The sequence below is a fragment of the Caenorhabditis briggsae genome, assembly GCF_000004555.2.
Source record: "Caenorhabditis briggsae complete genome, chrX, whole genome shotgun sequence".
Taxonomy (NCBI): domain Eukaryota; kingdom Metazoa; phylum Nematoda; class Chromadorea; order Rhabditida; family Rhabditidae; genus Caenorhabditis; species Caenorhabditis briggsae.
Genome location: NC_013491.2, coordinates 14,704,527 through 14,722,375, shown reverse-complemented (window position 1 = coordinate 14,722,375; position 17,849 = coordinate 14,704,527). Strand labels below are relative to the sequence as shown.

The 17,849-nt window shown below is 36.5% G+C and overlaps 5 protein-coding genes across 5 annotated transcripts; 4 read left to right on the top strand and 1 right to left on the bottom strand.

Moving 5' to 3' along the window:
- Positions 1-207: 207 nt before the first annotated feature.
- CBG00182 lies at positions 208-2,718 on the top strand (the record flags this gene model as incomplete). Its single annotated transcript, XM_002645233.2, has 6 exons — positions 208-292; positions 1,071-1,555; positions 1,611-1,757; positions 1,803-1,895; positions 1,941-2,210; positions 2,524-2,718. 6 exons carry the CDS (start codon positions 208-210, stop codon positions 2,716-2,718), a joined length of 1,275 nt encoding a protein of 424 aa, XP_002645279.2.
- A 1,363-nt stretch (positions 2,719-4,081) lies between these two features.
- Positions 4,082-4,948, top strand: CBG00181 (the record flags this gene model as incomplete). Its single annotated transcript, XM_045240160.1, has 3 exons — positions 4,082-4,096; positions 4,221-4,318; positions 4,855-4,948. The coding sequence occupies 3 exons, from the start codon at positions 4,082-4,084 to the stop codon at positions 4,946-4,948; spliced, it is 207 nt and encodes a 68-aa protein (XP_045091494.1).
- Positions 4,949-7,319: 2,371 nt separating this feature from the next.
- CBG00180 lies at positions 7,320-9,380 on the top strand (the record flags this gene model as incomplete). The annotated part of the gene is made up of 8 exons (XM_002645231.1): positions 7,320-7,456; positions 7,502-7,628; positions 7,672-7,896; positions 7,943-8,085; positions 8,130-8,256; positions 8,831-9,043; positions 9,092-9,190; positions 9,234-9,380. The coding sequence occupies 8 exons, from the start codon at positions 7,320-7,322 to the stop codon at positions 9,378-9,380; spliced, it is 1,218 nt and encodes a 405-aa protein (XP_002645277.1).
- Positions 9,381-11,816: 2,436 nt separating this feature from the next.
- Positions 11,817-14,344, bottom strand: CBG00178 (the record flags this gene model as incomplete). Its single annotated transcript, XM_002645230.1, has 7 exons — positions 11,817-11,989; positions 12,209-12,360; positions 12,575-12,648; positions 12,757-13,011; positions 13,160-13,236; positions 13,414-14,076; positions 14,152-14,344. 7 exons carry the CDS (start codon positions 14,342-14,344, stop codon positions 11,817-11,819), a joined length of 1,587 nt encoding a protein of 528 aa, XP_002645276.1.
- Positions 14,345-14,720: 376 nt separating this feature from the next.
- Positions 14,721-14,960, top strand: CBG27905 (the record flags this gene model as incomplete). Its single annotated transcript, XM_045240159.1, has 1 exon — positions 14,721-14,960. One exon carries the CDS (start codon positions 14,721-14,723, stop codon positions 14,958-14,960), a length of 240 nt encoding a protein of 79 aa, XP_045097903.1.
- Positions 14,961-17,849: the final 2,889 nt, after the last annotated feature.

Here is a 17,849-nt window from a genome sequence, read left to right as displayed (position 1 = left end):
ATGAAAAGAGAAGATAAGCGATAAAAAGAGGAACTGCGCATATCGAGATAATCCAAATCTTATGAAGAATGGCTGAAAGCTCTCATAGGCTTTCTCCGTTTTCTTCATATAAGCTTATGACTGATTTCAGAATTTTGATGAACTTTATTTCTCTTTGCCTCTTTGTGCTCTTCTTAAAATGTTTTAATTTCCATTATTTTCAGGAAGATGAGCAATTCAACTTCCCCGAACGCGGCAGCAACCGTGGGGAACATTGCCTACTGCTACGTGCTGCCATGTATTTGTGTGATAGGTTCGTTAAATTTTTCCTTAAAATTTTATTATCATTATTTTGATTCTCATTAGTGTTCAAGTTACTGAAGAAAAAAATTCATAGTTAAAGTAGAAATTTGACTTTTGAAATATTCTAGAACTATTTGAAATGTTTCATTCTACCTTCAAACGTGACGTGACATCATAGAATTTCAAAGTCTCATTGCACTTGATCCAATTTCCTTCATCTGACCTCATATGACCTTAACCTAATCAAAAATGCAATAAAGAAAGAGTCTAAGCAAGTGCAAAGACAAACAAGGCACATGCTCCCTCATCGCATATTCTCGTGTAAATTTTGTCTTCAAAATTGAAACAGACTAACAATGCACATAGTCTTTTAATCAATTTCTTGTCACGAAAATTGTGGTGTGACGGAGATGACATGTAGAGAGAAAGAGATAGAAAAGAATAAACCACCCCGAGTTTGAGGGGATTGTAGGGTTTCTGAATAGAACCAATTAGAAGAGAACTTTGAAGAAGCACTGGTGGTGTGACCGATAATGGTCCGGGCCTTGCAAAGTGAAACAATAGCAAAAGTTTGCGCAAATAATTTGAAGGGTAAAAAAATTCGGGGTAATCGGAATACAAAGCAATTCAGGTGTACAAAAATCTCAATTTGGGTGTACAAACTACATGAAAAAACTAAGTTTGTGATCCCAAATTGTGAGTTTTGTACTTCTACATCACTTTTTACCACTTCGTATCCTCCGAATTATGTACCAAAAGTCTGGGATCCCTAACTCTCGAAATTTCAGGAATCGTGGGAAATATCACGAATTTAGTGGTCCTCGCTTCGCGACGACTACGAGCTGTTTCATATATGTATCTGAGAGCCCTGGCAGTCGCTGATTTGCTCTGTATGTTGTTTGTACTGGTTTTTGTCTCAACTGAATATATGGCCAAAAATGGATCCACTATCAATCAATACAAAATTTATCAAATTTACCAGTGTCATTTGATGCTCACTCTTATAAACTGGGCTCTTGGAGCTGGAGTCTATGTGGTTGTGGCATTGTCTCTGGAGAGATACATCTCGATTGTTTTTCCAATGCACTTCCGAACCTGGAATAGCCCGCAACGAGCCACTCGAGCTATCATTATTGCTTTTTTGATCCCAGCCATCTTCTATATCCCATACGCTGTTACCAGATATAAGGGAAAACAACGATGGGACCCGATCCAAAATGTTACAATTTATTCTATGGATGATCACCCAATCTACACCACTTTTTACTGGCAGGTGAGCACCTCTTCCGAAACATGTGGACATTTTGAGTTTTTTTATAATCTTTCAGATCTATAAGTGGACTCGCGAAGCCCTCCTTCGATTCCTTCCAATTATCATTTTGACGGTGTTAAATCTTCAAATTATGTTTGCGTTTAGAAAAAGACAAAAGATGTTCCAGCAGCTCACTAAGAGAAAGGAGCAGGGAACACAAAAGGTTTGCTAGAAATCATATTATTTTATAAAACTATAAAAACTTCAGGATGATACTCTTATGTACATGTTGGGTGGTACTGTATTGATGTCTCTAGTTTGTAACATTCCTGCAGCTATCAATTTGTTGCTCATTGATGAGGTATCGGCCACAATTCAGGCTTCATGAGAAATAATGTTATTTCAGACTTTGAAAAAACGGCTCGATTATCAAATTTTCCGAGCTGTCGCCAATCTTTTGGAAATCACTAATCACGCCTCTCAATTCTACGTGTTCTGCGCATGCTCCACCGACTACCGTACCACCTTCCTTCAAAAATTCCCTTGTTTCAAGACGGACTACGCCAACCGAGACAGACTTCGGTCATTCGTTCGCCGAACCCAATCTGTGATTCAGAAACAAGGAAGCGTAGAACACACTACAAATTCAAAGGTTTGGATAATGTTCAAAAGCAAGGTGGGTGAGCAATCTGGCGAAGGAGAGTGCATGAAGCAAAAGAAGTAGGCATGGTTGCTTTTCTAGAAATCACAACTTTCTCTCAATTTCGTTAAATTTATTTTTGCATATAACAATGTCATGCTTTGCTCCCTTTCATCCTATCGCCATAAACAGATTGCTCACCCTCAACACACAAATGCACACTGTACTGAGAATCCTTCCAAGAGCAGCTGGAAAAAATCGCGAAACTAACGTTGTAGAGCTCGCAAGATAGCAACTCCTTTAGATTATAATTTATGCAACTACAAAAAAAACAACTTAAATTTTCCAGTTTCAACGGGATTCACTCTCGCACCACTCCCGAAAATTCTCCCGCCACATGCCCATTGAACAAGACACCGTCGACATTCAACTAGCTTCTGGAGAGCAGAGCACCAGTGGCGAGACGTGCGAAGCCGACACCCTTATCAAGTATGGCGGGTCGATTCAGTTGTGCAATGACGAGAACAACACCACGTTTCTGTGATGCTTTGTTTTAGCTTCATCACTTCATTCACTCTTTTGTTGAAATAATCTATATTTCTAATTTGAATACTTATATTTTTAATTATGACCTATGATTGCCCCATTTTGAATAGTACGTGTAATTATTTCAATTTTCACTATTTGCACTTTGACACCACACCGCCACACTACTTGTTTTCTTTTTTTTTTTTGGTCCATGCCAAAGCACCCACTTTGCTTTTTTTCACGAAACTTTTCATTTCAGATATTTTGACACACACGTCTTGCTTTTCTAGATATGTTCTCTCATTTTTTTTGCTATGGATCTCGCTTTCAATGATAATGAACTATGTTGTGATTAGTTTCATCTTGGAATGCTCAAAAAATTTGTTGGATTTTTTCCTCGGATGACTAAAGAGAGTGTCATATGTAATTGGCTCCGATTCATACAAAACAGGAGCCAATTTGCAGAAAAGAAATCGGGCTATATACTTTTTGGTGTGACTCAAAGTTCTCAAAATAGAGAAATATGGGAGAAGGGATCAGAACATCACGGGTACATTCTGCAAAATGTATATCTGATACATAGTTATTTTTGGTTTTTGATAGTTGTTATGTTACCTATATGTATTTATGACATCTTCAATCACATGTCCATATATTCATTTCAGCACAATTTCCGCCTGACTGCCGTCATGAGGAGACCCGATGTATCCAAGTGTTAATCCCTCTCTTCTCAATTCTTCTTGCTTCTGCGTTTTCATATTTCTGCATTTTCCATATATATCGCTTATTCTCTTCTCAATCTTGTCTATTTTTCTCTATTTTCTCTTTGTCCGAGACAAGGACGTTGCTTTTTGAATATTTACGACAGACAGAAATAAATTTTTTCCTCCTTTTAGTCTGAATTGGATGACAGAGAATCGTACAACAATATTCTATTTTAAGCATGGCTCTTCTTCTTTTTTTTCTTATCTACAAAGAGAACGTTTTTGGAGGAAAGAAAGAAAAACATCACAACGATTGCTTGTGATTTTTTTATTTTCTGTTATTTTGTGCCCGTACTATTGTCAATACCATGTACATTTCCGACACTCCCCGTCTTTCTATTGTGATATCAAATAAAGTTGGTAAGAAGGAGGAGGAGATAACGAAAAGAAAAAAAAACATCTGGTCGTGGTGTCTCTCTGAACGACGGTGATCTGTGTCGTATTGGAAAATGAAAAAACCATCGTCTAACTTTCTCCGTGTCTTCCTCACTTGTCTTGTTCCATTTCCTCCTCCTCCCACACGCTCCTCAGTTTTTTCCCAATCGTTCGCTTTTTTTCTAGTCTGTATTTGCCATTCCGTTCAGCACACATTCATCATCTTTGACGAGGACCATCATGAGCGCAACGACCGTTTACTTTGACGACTATTACCACCGAAGAGCGTCATCCGGAAAACTTGAGTTTGCATGGTGAGCGCAATTTTTAACAAAGCTATTTGAATTTTTAAACAATTTGTTTATTCTTTTTTTTAAAGAGCCCATCTTCATCCAACAACATTCCCAAAAGTCAATCCTGCGAAGAAATCCCGGATATCAATCAACGCAGAAGGCATCCATCGCTCGGATTCCTCGAGTAAGTCTGGTTTCCGCTAGCCTAAAATAGAAATAGCGTATCACATATTCTAGTCTGATCGGGCATTTTTGAGATTTTTGAGATTTTCGATCATCAGAAGTGTTCTAATCCGAATCGTTCAAACCACTTCTTTTTCACATTCTTCTACTTCTGTTTTCTCCTAACAATCATCCATCTTTTTCACACTTATTGATATCAAATCAACATCACCTTATCATTATTGCAGGTTCTCCAAGACGCCCAACTTCCGAGCGCGCAGAGACGCCGTCTTCGAACCAGTAGGTAAGAAAGATTCAATAAATATGAGAGACAATATCATCTCTTACCGCCAAAATCAAACATCGAAGTAAATGTATCAAAAACACACACTCAATAATCGTAGTTCCGGCGTCTGTCACAACGGATGCCATAAATAAACGGGTGATAGTTGATAAAATGAAGACGAAAAAAGTAGTACGGGAACCTGTTTCCAGTCGTCTTCACCATCCTCAATCATTTTGTCATGTCATTAATCATGCGAAAAAGTTTATTTTTAGAGTTTCAACGGGTCGTGGTTGTGACAGTTCCGACAACCCAGATCGTCGTGGACACGAGTCAAAAGAGAAAAGGAGAAGATTCAATGGACGTTGATGCAGCCAAGAAACTCAAGCATGGATGATCTGAAACATTTCAATTGCATAATTTTAACTGAAAAAGCATAACTATGACTTCGTGATACAAAAATATTTACTCATCATTGTAAAGAATAAAAATTGCTTGTCAATAACACTGCAAATTAATTTTGAGATCTTCAAAATGTCGCAATGAATATCTGAAGTATGTACATATACTCTATGTATAGCATGTCCAGAATGGCAAAAACTTTACAAGGGAACCTCAACATCTCGTAAACCGAAATTCGATGATATTTTAGGATACTTTAACAATTGGCTATCCAAACACATCTCCATGCTTTGGGAATCTGCTTACCAGTTTCAGCCGAGTTATATCAGTTTCAGTACTAAAAACGGTCTCTCACACGGGAAGTACCAGAAGTGTCTGCTCTTTTTTTGTTAGATATTAGTGGCAATAATGTCCTTTCCCTAGACTATAATATAGATAGTCTTAAAAGTCATGATATAGAATGCCAAGAAGCAGTTTGAACAGAATGGCCAAACTTTTCCTGATTTATTTAAACAGTGGATCAAGTTTATTCAAAAAAAACATAACTTTGTACAGACTGAGGATAACGTTTTAAGTTTAATTGCATCTTATAGAACAAATTGGAGGCTAAAAAAACTAATTTACACCTATTGTCTATCTGTAGAATAAACTTACTAAGATGGGAAATGTGCAAATGGTCCGATAGTATGGAATCAAAAAATGCCGATTTTCGAAAAAACGTATTTGGGAGACCATGGCTACTCCATTTCGTTAATGTCATAATGCACAACTATACTTTCAAATATATAGCTCACCGCTCATTTAAGAGAGATTTTTGGAAAAAAACGGTATTTTTGACCAGAAAATATTATAGAAAGTTTATTGCTTCAAATGTTAAGGAGCAACTATAACATCATGTTACTGATACTAAGGTTTTTGCCCCATTTTGTATTTTTAATTTAAAACGGTCAACTTTTGAATCGGTTCCAATCTTATATTGTAGTTTATCGGCTCAGTAATTTATTCTTTTGACAATTCCCTCAACACAATCAGATGGAAAAAGTCTCTTGCATATCAAAAAACGAATGAATGAAAAATTTTTCTGTTAGCTCTCTTCATAATACTGCTTTTCGACGGCTGCTCGTTGTTCCTCTTTTTATCCATTTTCTCTTCTTTCAACTCATCTCCGTTTCGTTTTTTTTCGTTCGTCTGGGTTTTTCTCTTGAGTAATCCTGGCCCCGCTCTCTTGGTTTTAGTCTAGCGGCAACTACTATATTTTCAAAAAAAATATAGTAGGCCTTGTTAGGCAAAACTGAACTTTTTCCGATAAAACGTAATCAATTATATGATTTCAATTTCGAAGTTCCTTTTTTTTACTGCTCAAAACCAACATGTCTTTAATTTTTTCAATTACTTTGCTTAATTACTTTTACAATTAGACTAATATCGGTGAAGTCAATAAAATACACTGAAATGATACACTGAAAACAACAGAATAAATGTGTTATGAAAATCTTCTATATACCTACCATGGCTTTTTGGTAAACTTATCTACTATTTTTTGGAGGAAATTCCGTTTCTTTTTTTAATGTGCGAATGTTTCTTTCTACATGGAAGTCCTTCTTTTCAGCAACTTTTTATAACTGCATATAAAACGGGCGGTGTCCCATCTATATGCGAAGTGTTATTTTATTACGGTTTCCGATAGTTTTGTGTGGCTTCAAAAAACCACGAAAAGTGTATAGTGAATGAATTTGAATTTTTAAATTTTAGTATTTTTTTGGACAATCGTTGGCTGATTTTTCACATCATTGTTTACATAGCCAAAGAAGCGTTTCTGAAATACACTGATTTTTTTCAAACCAAAAAAAATCAATATATAGTACTCCAAAAGGAGATTTTCCAAAAAAAAAACATTTATTATGTTCTCAAGCCGAGTGAAATGCAAATTAACTCTTTGTCTTCACATGTTGATGGTGTTCAAACACGCACTACTGACTTCCTGGCCATCACATAATTACTTTTATTTCCCTCTTCTTACGAGGCTTTTCTAGTGGCTCAATTTTTTAAGCCACTCATCTCATTTCAATTGATTTTTTTCTGATTACAAAGTGTTCAACAGCTTGCCATCGTATAATATTTGATCTCTGTTGCAATAGATCTAAAAATTTTCATTCTTAGTGCAAGCTCATAATCTTTATATTTGTAAAATGTATTTCTCTTTTTTTTGCACATAGTTCGATAGATTAAATATCATTTTCATCCCACTGTCCTCATTTTTTTATTCTGTTTATTCCGTCAAATTTGCGAGTTCATAATTTGAAGTTTTAGGTAACTGCAAACTATCACAAAGGTTGCTATGACTAGTGAAAATGTTCGCTACGTGTTAGCCATCGGCGTCTCACACACGGAAATAGAAAGCGGGTTCATTGTGTTTCCGGACAGCGAGTTTCAGGAACATGGTGTCACTCGAGTTTTAATAAGTGACGTCGACTGGTAAAACAAATGCTTGTCGGTGGCTCAAAACATGGTTTATTTCAGTTCGGAAGATATAATCGGTAAATGGATGTATTTGAAAACCGAGAAAAACAACCTATCCACAACATTTCATCCAGTGAGGACGATCTACGACAAAAATCCCACAAGAATCGTTGATGGAGATGTTCAGGTCTGAACATTATTTATATTTAAAAAGACAACTTTTATTTCAGGTGAGAGCGTCGCTCCAGTTAAAATGTGTTAAGGGTAGTAGAGTTTTTTTCACTCACCCTTTTTTCGGAAGTGTTGCTGGAAATCTCTCGAGAGGCGTCTCTGTGGATAGATTAAAAACTGAGCCGGAACTTTGGATTCAACCGTATTTATGTAATGGTATAGGATGGAAGATTGCCGACGAGCGCTATCAAGATTACTTCATCCCATCCCAGCAAAACCACAATGTACCAAACTGATATTGTTCTGTTTCTAAACTTCTAATTTTTACAGATAACCGGATGTTTGGAACCCTACGAACGCTACTGGACAGAAGGAGTCGTCACCAAAAAATTCGACAAAGTGGGAGACACTATTTACTATGTGTGTTCCCCGAGCAGCCCGGAAGGTCTCATATGTCTTCATCAAAAATATTGGTATGTCTTCTACAGATGTACTTCAAGTGAGTTTTTAATTCCAGTCCGATCGACGTCGAAATGGTGGGACTTCATGTCTCGGTTTGCGTCGATTGGAGACATGAAGTTAAAAGAAAGGTCAAACTCATTCCGAACAAGAGGAAGACAAGGGTAACTGATGGAGAAGCCGAAGTAAGTGGCATCAAAAGTATTCAGGGATGTTTGAAATGGCAGTCTCGGAATTTTTCGGAATGTCGAAAAAAAAGGAATTCACGAATATCGAAATATTCCGATTTCGAATTATTCGGAAGTTCGGAATTTTGGAATATTCCGATATTTAAAATTTCGGAATTCAGGAATATGGAATATTCTGATATTGAAAAACTTGAAAGTTCGGAATTTCGGACAATTCCGATTTTTAAAATCTCGGAATTCAGGAATATCGGACTATTCTAATTTTTAAAAGTTCGGAAATCCGGAAATTCGGGATAATCCGATTTTAAATTTTTCGGATCTTCCAAATTACGAAATTTTTTAAATTTAAATTTTATTGTAGAAGTTTTATTTCTCCCATCACAAATACGCCAAAAACTGGTAAAAACTGACAGAAAATTTCAGAAAAAAATCTAAAAAATTTAATTCGATACCTGCGAGCAATATAATTCCTTTGACATAATGTAGTCAAAAAGGATCTAATTCCGAATTTCCGGAATTCCGAATTCCGTTCCGAACATCCCTGAAAGTATTTTTATCAAGATCATTTCAGTTGCAAATCTGTTTCCAATACAAGGAAACTGAGTGTGGTAAGCCCCGCATGGAATTCCAAGATGAAAACCATGGCTCCATTATGATTTGGCAATCCATGCTTCCAAATTATAAGGAAAATGGCTGGTATATCGGGTGGATCCGCCATGCACCATGCTTCAAGATGGAAGAGTTGTGGATCATGTCTTCATGTCACCAAATTGAAGGGCCATTTGTAAGAAGATAAACGTTCGAAAAAAAAACAAATTTCACAAATTTTCAGGCTTCCAAGCTAATCCAGGATGAGCAAGCAACACCAGCAGCAGCAGCAGCAGCTGCAGCTGAAGAGAAAGATCTCGAAGAGATTGCGAAAATGAAAAGAGTTGGTGATTTTCACAAACTACATGAAAATCAGCTTATTGCAGATACTAGCGATGATGATACCAAAAGTGAACGCTCTTCTCAAACACGAAGAGGTGGTGGTTGCCATGCAACTGGCGAATTTGGAGGAGTACGAGGAACTGGTTGAAATTGCCGCCAAACATGGAAGTGTCGATCCTCGAAAAAAATAAGTTTCTAGATTTTTTTGTTCTGTTGCTTTGCCTTTTTTTGAATTAGAAGCTTTTTAATTGTAATTTTAAAACTTTTTCAAACTAATGTAAACAAGTTTGTAGACTTTTCTTTTTTCATGAGATTGTTTGGAGCTTTCTCTTGAACTTGAATAAAAAAACTTCCGCCGCACTGTCAGGTTCATCTGATTGTTTTGAAATAGGTTATTTCAATCCAGTGAAGTTCAGTTTGTTTTCTATTTTTTGTGTACACTATCTTTTATGGCGGTTCGAAGTAGTCTACCAGAATGTTGCTGCTCAAATTCGCTTCCTAAAAACAGAAATACTTACATTTTGTCTTTAAGTAAATTATTATTCATATTGCAGTAAAATTCCAACTGCAGACAGATTTTTTTTCATTAGAGCTTTCTTTTCTTGTGCCCCTCCCGATTTTCAAATAGTGCGAATTGGTGTGACGGTGTTTGCAGATTTTGCATACCGTATACCAGAACTAAAATAAGTTTTGCGTTATTGTATTAGGTTGGCGGGAAAGTCTTTGTCACTCTGTTTGTTTAATCACTGTTCTCGTATATGGAGGCTGTGTATGATATCGACTCTAGTGAATAACAAGGTGATAAGAACCTTCCATATAAACAAGTCCCCATTTCCTTCCCTGCTCCTCATCTGTAATTGAAACGATATGTTTGTTCCCACTGCTATTCACATCAGACATGTTTTGATTTACCTCTTCCTATCTCACACCACGATGAAGGATTCTCACACCACGATGAAGGATTCTTTCTTGAAGAATGTGTACAACACACATGCCCCTCACTACAATACTATTCGCAATTGGTTCCATCGTTTCGAAAAAGATGACTTCTCGCTCGATGAAAAGGATCGCTCTGGGAGACCCCGTGAGTTGGATTTGGACAAGCTGAAGCACGCATTGCAATCGGATCCATTTCAATCTAGCCGTGAACTAGCTGTCACATTCGGAGTTCACCATAGCACAGTCCTTGAAGGTTTGAAGTCTCTTGGAATGAGAAAACTTTTTGGTCGATTCATACCTCATCACCTGACTCAAGCCAACCTTGACCGCCGAGTCGACGATTCGATTACTCTTCTCACTCTCCACGCGGGCGATCGATGGCTGGACCGGCTAATAACCGGAGATGAGAAGTGGGTCTTCTACGATAATCACCACAGGAAATCCCAGTGGGTTGGAGAAGGAGAGAGCCCACAGGATGTCCCCAAACCCGACCTTCATCCGAAAAAAGTTATGCTCTCTGTGTGGTGGGGAGTGGACGGCCCCATCTACTGGGAACTTCTGCCCGAGGGCAAAACAATAACTGGAGACCTCTACACTACTCAACTACGAAACCTCAAGAAAGCAGTCGACCGTTCGGCCCTGAAAGACAAGAAAGTGTACTATCAACATGATAACGCTCGCCCACATGTTTCGAAACAAGTGAAGCAGGAGCTGATGGGATATGGATGGAATGTTCTCCCTCACCCCCCGTATTCTCCTGATCTTGCTCCTTCCGACTATTGGTTATTTGGCGATATGACACGTGCCTTCGAAGGAAGAAGCTTCAATTCCCGTGGAGCGGTCGAAGCGGCACTCAAACAATACTTTGCCTCACGCCCGGCTGGATTCTACCGCAATGGAATCCATAAATTGAGGGAACGTTGGAGACATGTTGTTGATAATGATGGACAATATAATTAATTATTCGGTTATTTTTTCTTTGAGAAATAAACTATTGAAAAAGTGACAAAGACTTTCCCGCCAACCTAATATTATCACTAAAATACAAAAAAAACTTTTGCTTCGATTTATTTAAAACTTGAAAATGTTTCAACAAATTGTGACAAATATTGTTATATGAAGAATCTCCGGAATGTTTTGATCCCTAAAAGCCGATCAAAATTTGGATTTTCCATAATTCAACCTAGACAACACTTATGAAAAATTTCTTGTGAGTAAGCCATGCACTTAAAATGTGAAAATTCGCTTTCTGATATATTTATTGGTTTGAAATGAATCAGAAGATGAGAAATAAATGGATGGGGCAGTATGAAGGATAGAGATGAGGAAAGAAAAAATAAAATGATGCAGACTATGGTACTGGTCTAGTATAAGTGGGAAAGACTTATGAGGCAACTTGGGACACATGGGGATATTGAAAAGCAAACGGGGACTTTAAAAATATCATTTGACAAACGGGGAATTACTGGGGTTTACTGGGCCAAATTTTGAAAAAAACGTGAGATGTTATGACGAATTTTTCAGATCAGGGATTTTTTAGATATGTGTAGAATTATCGCAATGAAGATAAAATGAAGGTATCAAGGATAATGTTGTAAGTCCATATAATTACAAACAACGGGTGCAGTAGAAATGGAATATGAGAAAAACATCGCAAGAAAAGAACACATCATCGCAGAAAAAGTAAATTAATAACCTAGAGCCATTCTCAACGGGTCGTTGATCTTGGGCATCTCTCGACCAGCAGAGCGAAAGGCGATATATGCAGCGGCAGCCAATTCTTTGATGTTGATTTGCAACAATCCATTGTCTTGTTTCAAAGGGTTTGGGTTGTAGTATTTGGCAAGGACCAGGATGGCTTCTAAAGCATAACTTGGTTGAATTTTTTGAGATTTTGATTGTATTTTGTTTCTTTCTGCTCATTTGCACAAATGTGAGTCATTTTTTGTAGCACAATGATCTGCTTTTTGAGAAGAAAAATGCTTTAAGCTTTTGAGTAAAAGTCTGGGCTGATAATTTGGTTTACAATTTTTCATTGCAGAGCCAATTTTAGCAATTTGTAGCGTTTTTAATACCTCACCTCTTGTCGAGAACTCAAATCCATAGCGATCCGTGGCCAAGACTTCTAATACCTCCTTATGCTCAAAAATCTTTGCGATGCGAGTTTTCAAATACTGAGCCTTTGTTTGTCCATTGGTGAAGAAATTGCCACGGTAGAGACCTTCTTTCAATCTGAAAAATTTCAAAACTTTGGTAAGGAAAATGAGACAGGCGTGTGTTTTGGATATACAAAAGGACAAAATGGTCAGACTGAAAGATCTAAAAAATACACCAATGGAAAATCAACTTACTTCTTCTCAAAATCCGCCTCGTTGATTTGCTATATTTCTTTTTCAAAATCAATCTTCCCACTGTTCACTTCAGACATTCTCTCATTCGGAGCTACTTTGGCCATTGTTTCCAGAAGTGGTCCAGGTGGCGAGTTGTGACGAGAGGAAGTTCAGAGTCGGAGCACAGAGTCTGGAAAATTTATATAAAAATTTACTGACAGATGATCTAATGAGTTTTTTAAAAATTTTATCTGATTCGTTCCCATCAAAGAACTTCAGAAAATAAAATGTTTCTTACCTTGCACTCATCTTTATCGAAAACTTGCACAACCGTCGCGAAACTTTTCTCCAACTTTTTCTTCTCTCGCTGAAAGATTCTCTCTGCTCGAGCTTTCTCATCCTTCGTTTTCAATCCATGCGTGATTTCTCTAATTGCCTTTTTTCTATCTTCTCGTTCCTTTTTAGTCTCATTTCCTTGGTTCAGTATCACATCGACGGCTTTCATTTTCTCTGGCAAGGCTCTAATATATTCCATGGCTTCTCGACAACGTGCCTAAAAATTTGGAAATATGTAAGATTTAAGAAACAAAGAAACGAAGTTAATGAGTCAGAGTTGCTATATTTATGGCAAACTAGACAATGTGGATATTAATTGGAGAGAATTGAAAATATTTCGATACATGTCTGAAAGGAAACCTTACCGTTCCATCGGCTAACTCAGCAGCACTCAGACCGTCAATCTCCGAAATGATGCTGTCGTCGGAGTCGTAGAGCTTGTCTGGAATGTTGGATTTAAAGATAAATTTCCAATTTTTTTTTGAATTATTGAACCCAAAAGTTTCAAAACTCGATTGATTTTAGTGGGCAAATTTCTATCCACTTCGGATCTCAATTTTCTGAAAACCTGAGTTTCAAAACATTTGACCTTCAAAATTTCAACTTTCCAAAAAACTACCTGTGTCTGGGCAGAGAGCATGAAACAGCTTATTGAGGTCATCGTCACTGATGACGTTGTTGGGATCATGCTTCAAACTGTGCAGCAAGGCACCCAACGATTCCAATTTTCGTGGCAGCTTGCTAGCACTTGGCTTTTTACGGTTCGAAACTCCATTTCCCTTGGATTTTGTCTTGGCTTTCTTCAATACTGGCTTTGATTCTTCCCATTCTTCTTGATCGGATTCTTCCCATCTTTCCTGTTCCCTTCCTTCGAATCTCTTGGTTGTTCTCTTCAATTGTTGATCACGTGTTCCTTGTTTTTCGTTCTTCTTTGATGTTACTTCTCGGGATTCTTTCATTTTGTCGGCAGCACATTTATCAGATCTGCCCCTTTTTGTAACCTTCTGAACGTATTCCGATTCCTCCATCTGTTTTTCCTCATGCTTTGCCACTGTTTCCGCAATTTCGTCCGCCTTTGTACAGAGAGCATGAAACATTTTCTTGAAGTCTTCGTCACTGATATCATTTTCGGGATCGTGCTTCAAACGAGGCAGCAACGTATTGAATGATTCCAATTTTTGTTGAGATACGGTAGAAAGTGTTTTCCGGCTCGAAGCTTCAGTTCTCTTGGATGTTTTCTTGAATTTCTTAACGTCTGGTTCTTCTTCTTCTTGATCGGATTCTTCCAGTATCTTATTTTTTCATTCCTCAAGTTTCTTGGACTTTCTCTGAAGTTGGTGATCCCATTTTTCTTGACTTTCCTCCTTCTTTGCCAGTGCTTCTTGGGATTCTTTTATCTCCTCGTCAACATTCTCATTTGATTCGCTCGTTTTCATATTTTCCTGGACGTATTCTGATTCCTCATCCTGTTCTTCCTCATGCTTCTCCACCTTTTCTGCTACTTCCGCATTTGTACACTCCGGTTTTTGCTTGCGATTTGTTTGACCCATGTTTAAGCTGAAAGAAGGCTCGTTACGTATTAAAAAAAGCGAAACAGACAAAAAAATCTGTTAAAAAGAACAGAAATTTGACAAAACGTTGGAAGTAAGACAAAACCGAAAAAAAAAAGCCCTGACATGGTTAGACCTGTGATTTTGAAAAATGGTCAGTGCTGGTCAAGATTTTGTGGCAAAAATGAGAAAAAAAGCAACTCTTTTGAAATGAAAAACATTGAGAAAATCACTCAAATGTGACAACGCCAGCACAGGATTTTTTAAACACAGCAACAGAAAATAAAAGCGAATTGTTAAATTCAAAAAAAAAACTATCGTAAAAATGACATCTCGGCAAAACTAAAGGTATTTTTAATTGTGCGCAAGACCTCCTATGCAAGCGGACGCTGCGCACAAAGTGAACTGCGGAAAAGGACCACAAGGCGATAAAAGATTAGAGACAAAACAGAAAAGGAGACGCAGAGGTAGTGAGCGCGCGCGTTGTTATGAGGAAGAGGAGGTCAATTGTTATGTTGGTGAGAAGGGCACTACACGCAAAAAGTCGAGAAGATTGCGGTGTCGTAGAACTGTTTGCAAGGGCCCAGGTTTGGTGATGACAACATTAGTACATTAAATCAGATTATACTAAACTCCAGAGCCAGAGAACATTGTCAAAATGTTATAAGAAACAAGAAAAATAGATCGAAAAATAGGTCAAAAAAGAAATAGATCGAAAAATAGGTCAAAAAAGAAATAGATCGAAAAATAGGTCAAAAAAGAAATAGATCGAAAAATAGGTCAAAAAAGAAATAGATCGAAAAATAGGTCAAAAAAGAAATAGATCAAAAAATATTTTAAAATTTCTGTGTTTCATGAAATAAAACACTTGAAAATAATTCTAACTCAGGGATTTTAGGTGAGTTGAAAACCTTCGCCGGCAAGAGAAAATCTGCAGATTGAAATCATAACGTTTCCTGCGATGTGTACGCTGCGAGAGTTTTTTGGTTTTTTTTCCGTTGATGGGAGTTTTCAACTCGTCTGAGAGAATATGAGGTGTAGTGACGAGAAATGTTGCTCTTGGTTCTCAGACAATAGAACAGAAGTTAAAGAGCCTATAGGAAGCATATTTCCGTTTTTCTGTAAATAACTTTTTGAAGGTGTGTAATTGTAGGCTGATATTTGAGATCTGCATGTTGACCTCAAAAAATAAGGGTGAAGAAGGTGTAAATTTTTATTGAAAAGTTCGAAGAGCAGAAAAATCGTGTTGCAGCAAATTTTCTCTAACAAGTTATCCTCGCCGAGTCTTTTTAATCTGAAACAACGATCATGCTGGCAGTTATCATCTGAGTGTGCTGTAATAATAAAAAGTTGATGTCTTGAGCTCGTTAAAATGCAAACTGCCCGAGCGATGAAAAGTACGAAATGATGATTATGTTTTGCTCTCAATTTGTTTTTAAGCGTTATGGATATAATGAGCATGTTACACATTCAAGAAACACTTTCAAAAAATCTATCTAAATTGTTAAAACTACACTTTAGAAACAAACCGTGGTTTATTCTTGTTGTACAACCTCTTCACACCATTTTCTGCTGCTTAACAATGCATGTTGAGTGTTTAGAAGCTGCAAAATGGTGTGATAAAGCCACAACAGTCAGCGGAATATTGATGAAATAAAAGTTTAACAGATTAGATCGCTATGAAAAATACCGATAAGAAATATGAAATGAACTGGCTACTGAGAAAACTGATGAGCGAGTGATGTGGAAACACAGATTGCTTTTTTTGTTTGATAAGGGAAGTGATCATGTGAAACTTTATTAAACTTTTGAATCGGAAAGCGTGAAAATTAAAAGAAGTCATTATTATCAATCTGAACAGAAAGGTTTATTTTGAAAACACGTCTGAAATATCGTTATAAAATCGGTTCACTTCCCAAGTTGATACTTTTTTCCGTATAAACATACCTTGTGTTTAAAAAATGTGTTGTTACATGTGTTTACATCACCCTTCTGAATCTCTACACTTCATTATGAGTGAAGATGTTCGAGAAGATGCTGTGAACAAAGGACAACTGTCTCAAGAAGAATTTTATTGTAGTAAATCCGGAAGTGCATGTCGATCAGAAAGCTGTAGTTCTTGAAAAAGCAAGTACGAAGAGAATAGAAATCAGGTTCTCAGTTTCAATCTATCAAAACACAAAGAATACGTGTGTTTTGAATATTCGGGCTGAAAAAATGAATTGAAAAAAGTGATGGGAAGGCGTTTTGGCCGCGGGAATGTTCTATTTCACATTTAAAATGATGTATCTTATCAAGAAGTTCTGTTTATATTATGACTTCAACTGTCAACAAACTTTCATAACAGGTTTTCTTGTCTTTCAATCGAATTTCTCGTGATGATCATGTTTTTCAAAAGAAAGCCTTTGAAATCTGAGATTTGTGTGGGAATTATGACAATTGGATGAGGCGAAAAAAGTAACATTATGTTTTCAGGGAGCATCCGATGAGAAAAGTGTTTCTGGCAAAAAAAGTAGAGATGCCATTCAAAAAATTTCAATAAATTATGCTCTTGAACAAGAGTGATTAAAACTTCAAACCAAATATTTCGGAAAATTTGAAACTGGCTTTCTTTCATATTTGAAAAAGTAGGGTTTTGAAAAAATTCTGAAATTTTAGAAAATTTTACGAATTTTTTAAATGAAAATAATATTCTTAACGACATTTCGTTTTTTTCAATTTCTTTCTTTGACAGAAATTGGTTCACCTTCTTTATCAAACCTCATTTTTTTAAAGATGTTGTTACTGAAAACTCTGTCCGAATAAAATCTGAAATGTAGATGAAAGTTATTATCTTTGGACATATCTTCACGTTATGTAAACTTTCAAAATATTCACTGTTTGCAATAACTGTCATTTTAATTGTCAATTCTTGTTTGATAAGATTCCCATAAAATTTTGATTTTTCAGCTGATTTTTCCATTAGAAGTTTCAACTGTTTCACTCTCTTGACCAAACCATTTAGAATGAGAAAAACACTTTCTGTAACCGTTTTCCTCATGAAATTACTTTTCGAGTTATCAATTTCTCATATTTCTCACACTTGTTATGAAATTTATTTTCTTTGAATTCATTAGTTTCTGATCTCAAGCGAGTCATTGGTAACTAAGCAACTGAGAATTCAATTATGGTTTTCAGTGCGTGTTTTTCTCATTTTCACCTTCCTTCTTGACTCCCACCACCTGCTCATTTTCCTCTTTTCGCTTTCATTTTTCGTATTATTCAGCATGCAATCCTCATTATACAAAAAAAAAAGAAATAATATTGTCTATTCAATAAAACGGCTTGAAAATCACTATTCTGAAACAAAATCTCAAAAAATTGAAAATTAAAAATATCTATTTTTTGAAATTTTAAGATTTTCAAAAAAACATTTTTCAGAATTTTCAGATTTTTCTAGATTCCTCTAGTTTTCTCAAATTTCCCAACAAACTACAATTTTTCTTATCATATATGACCAAATCAT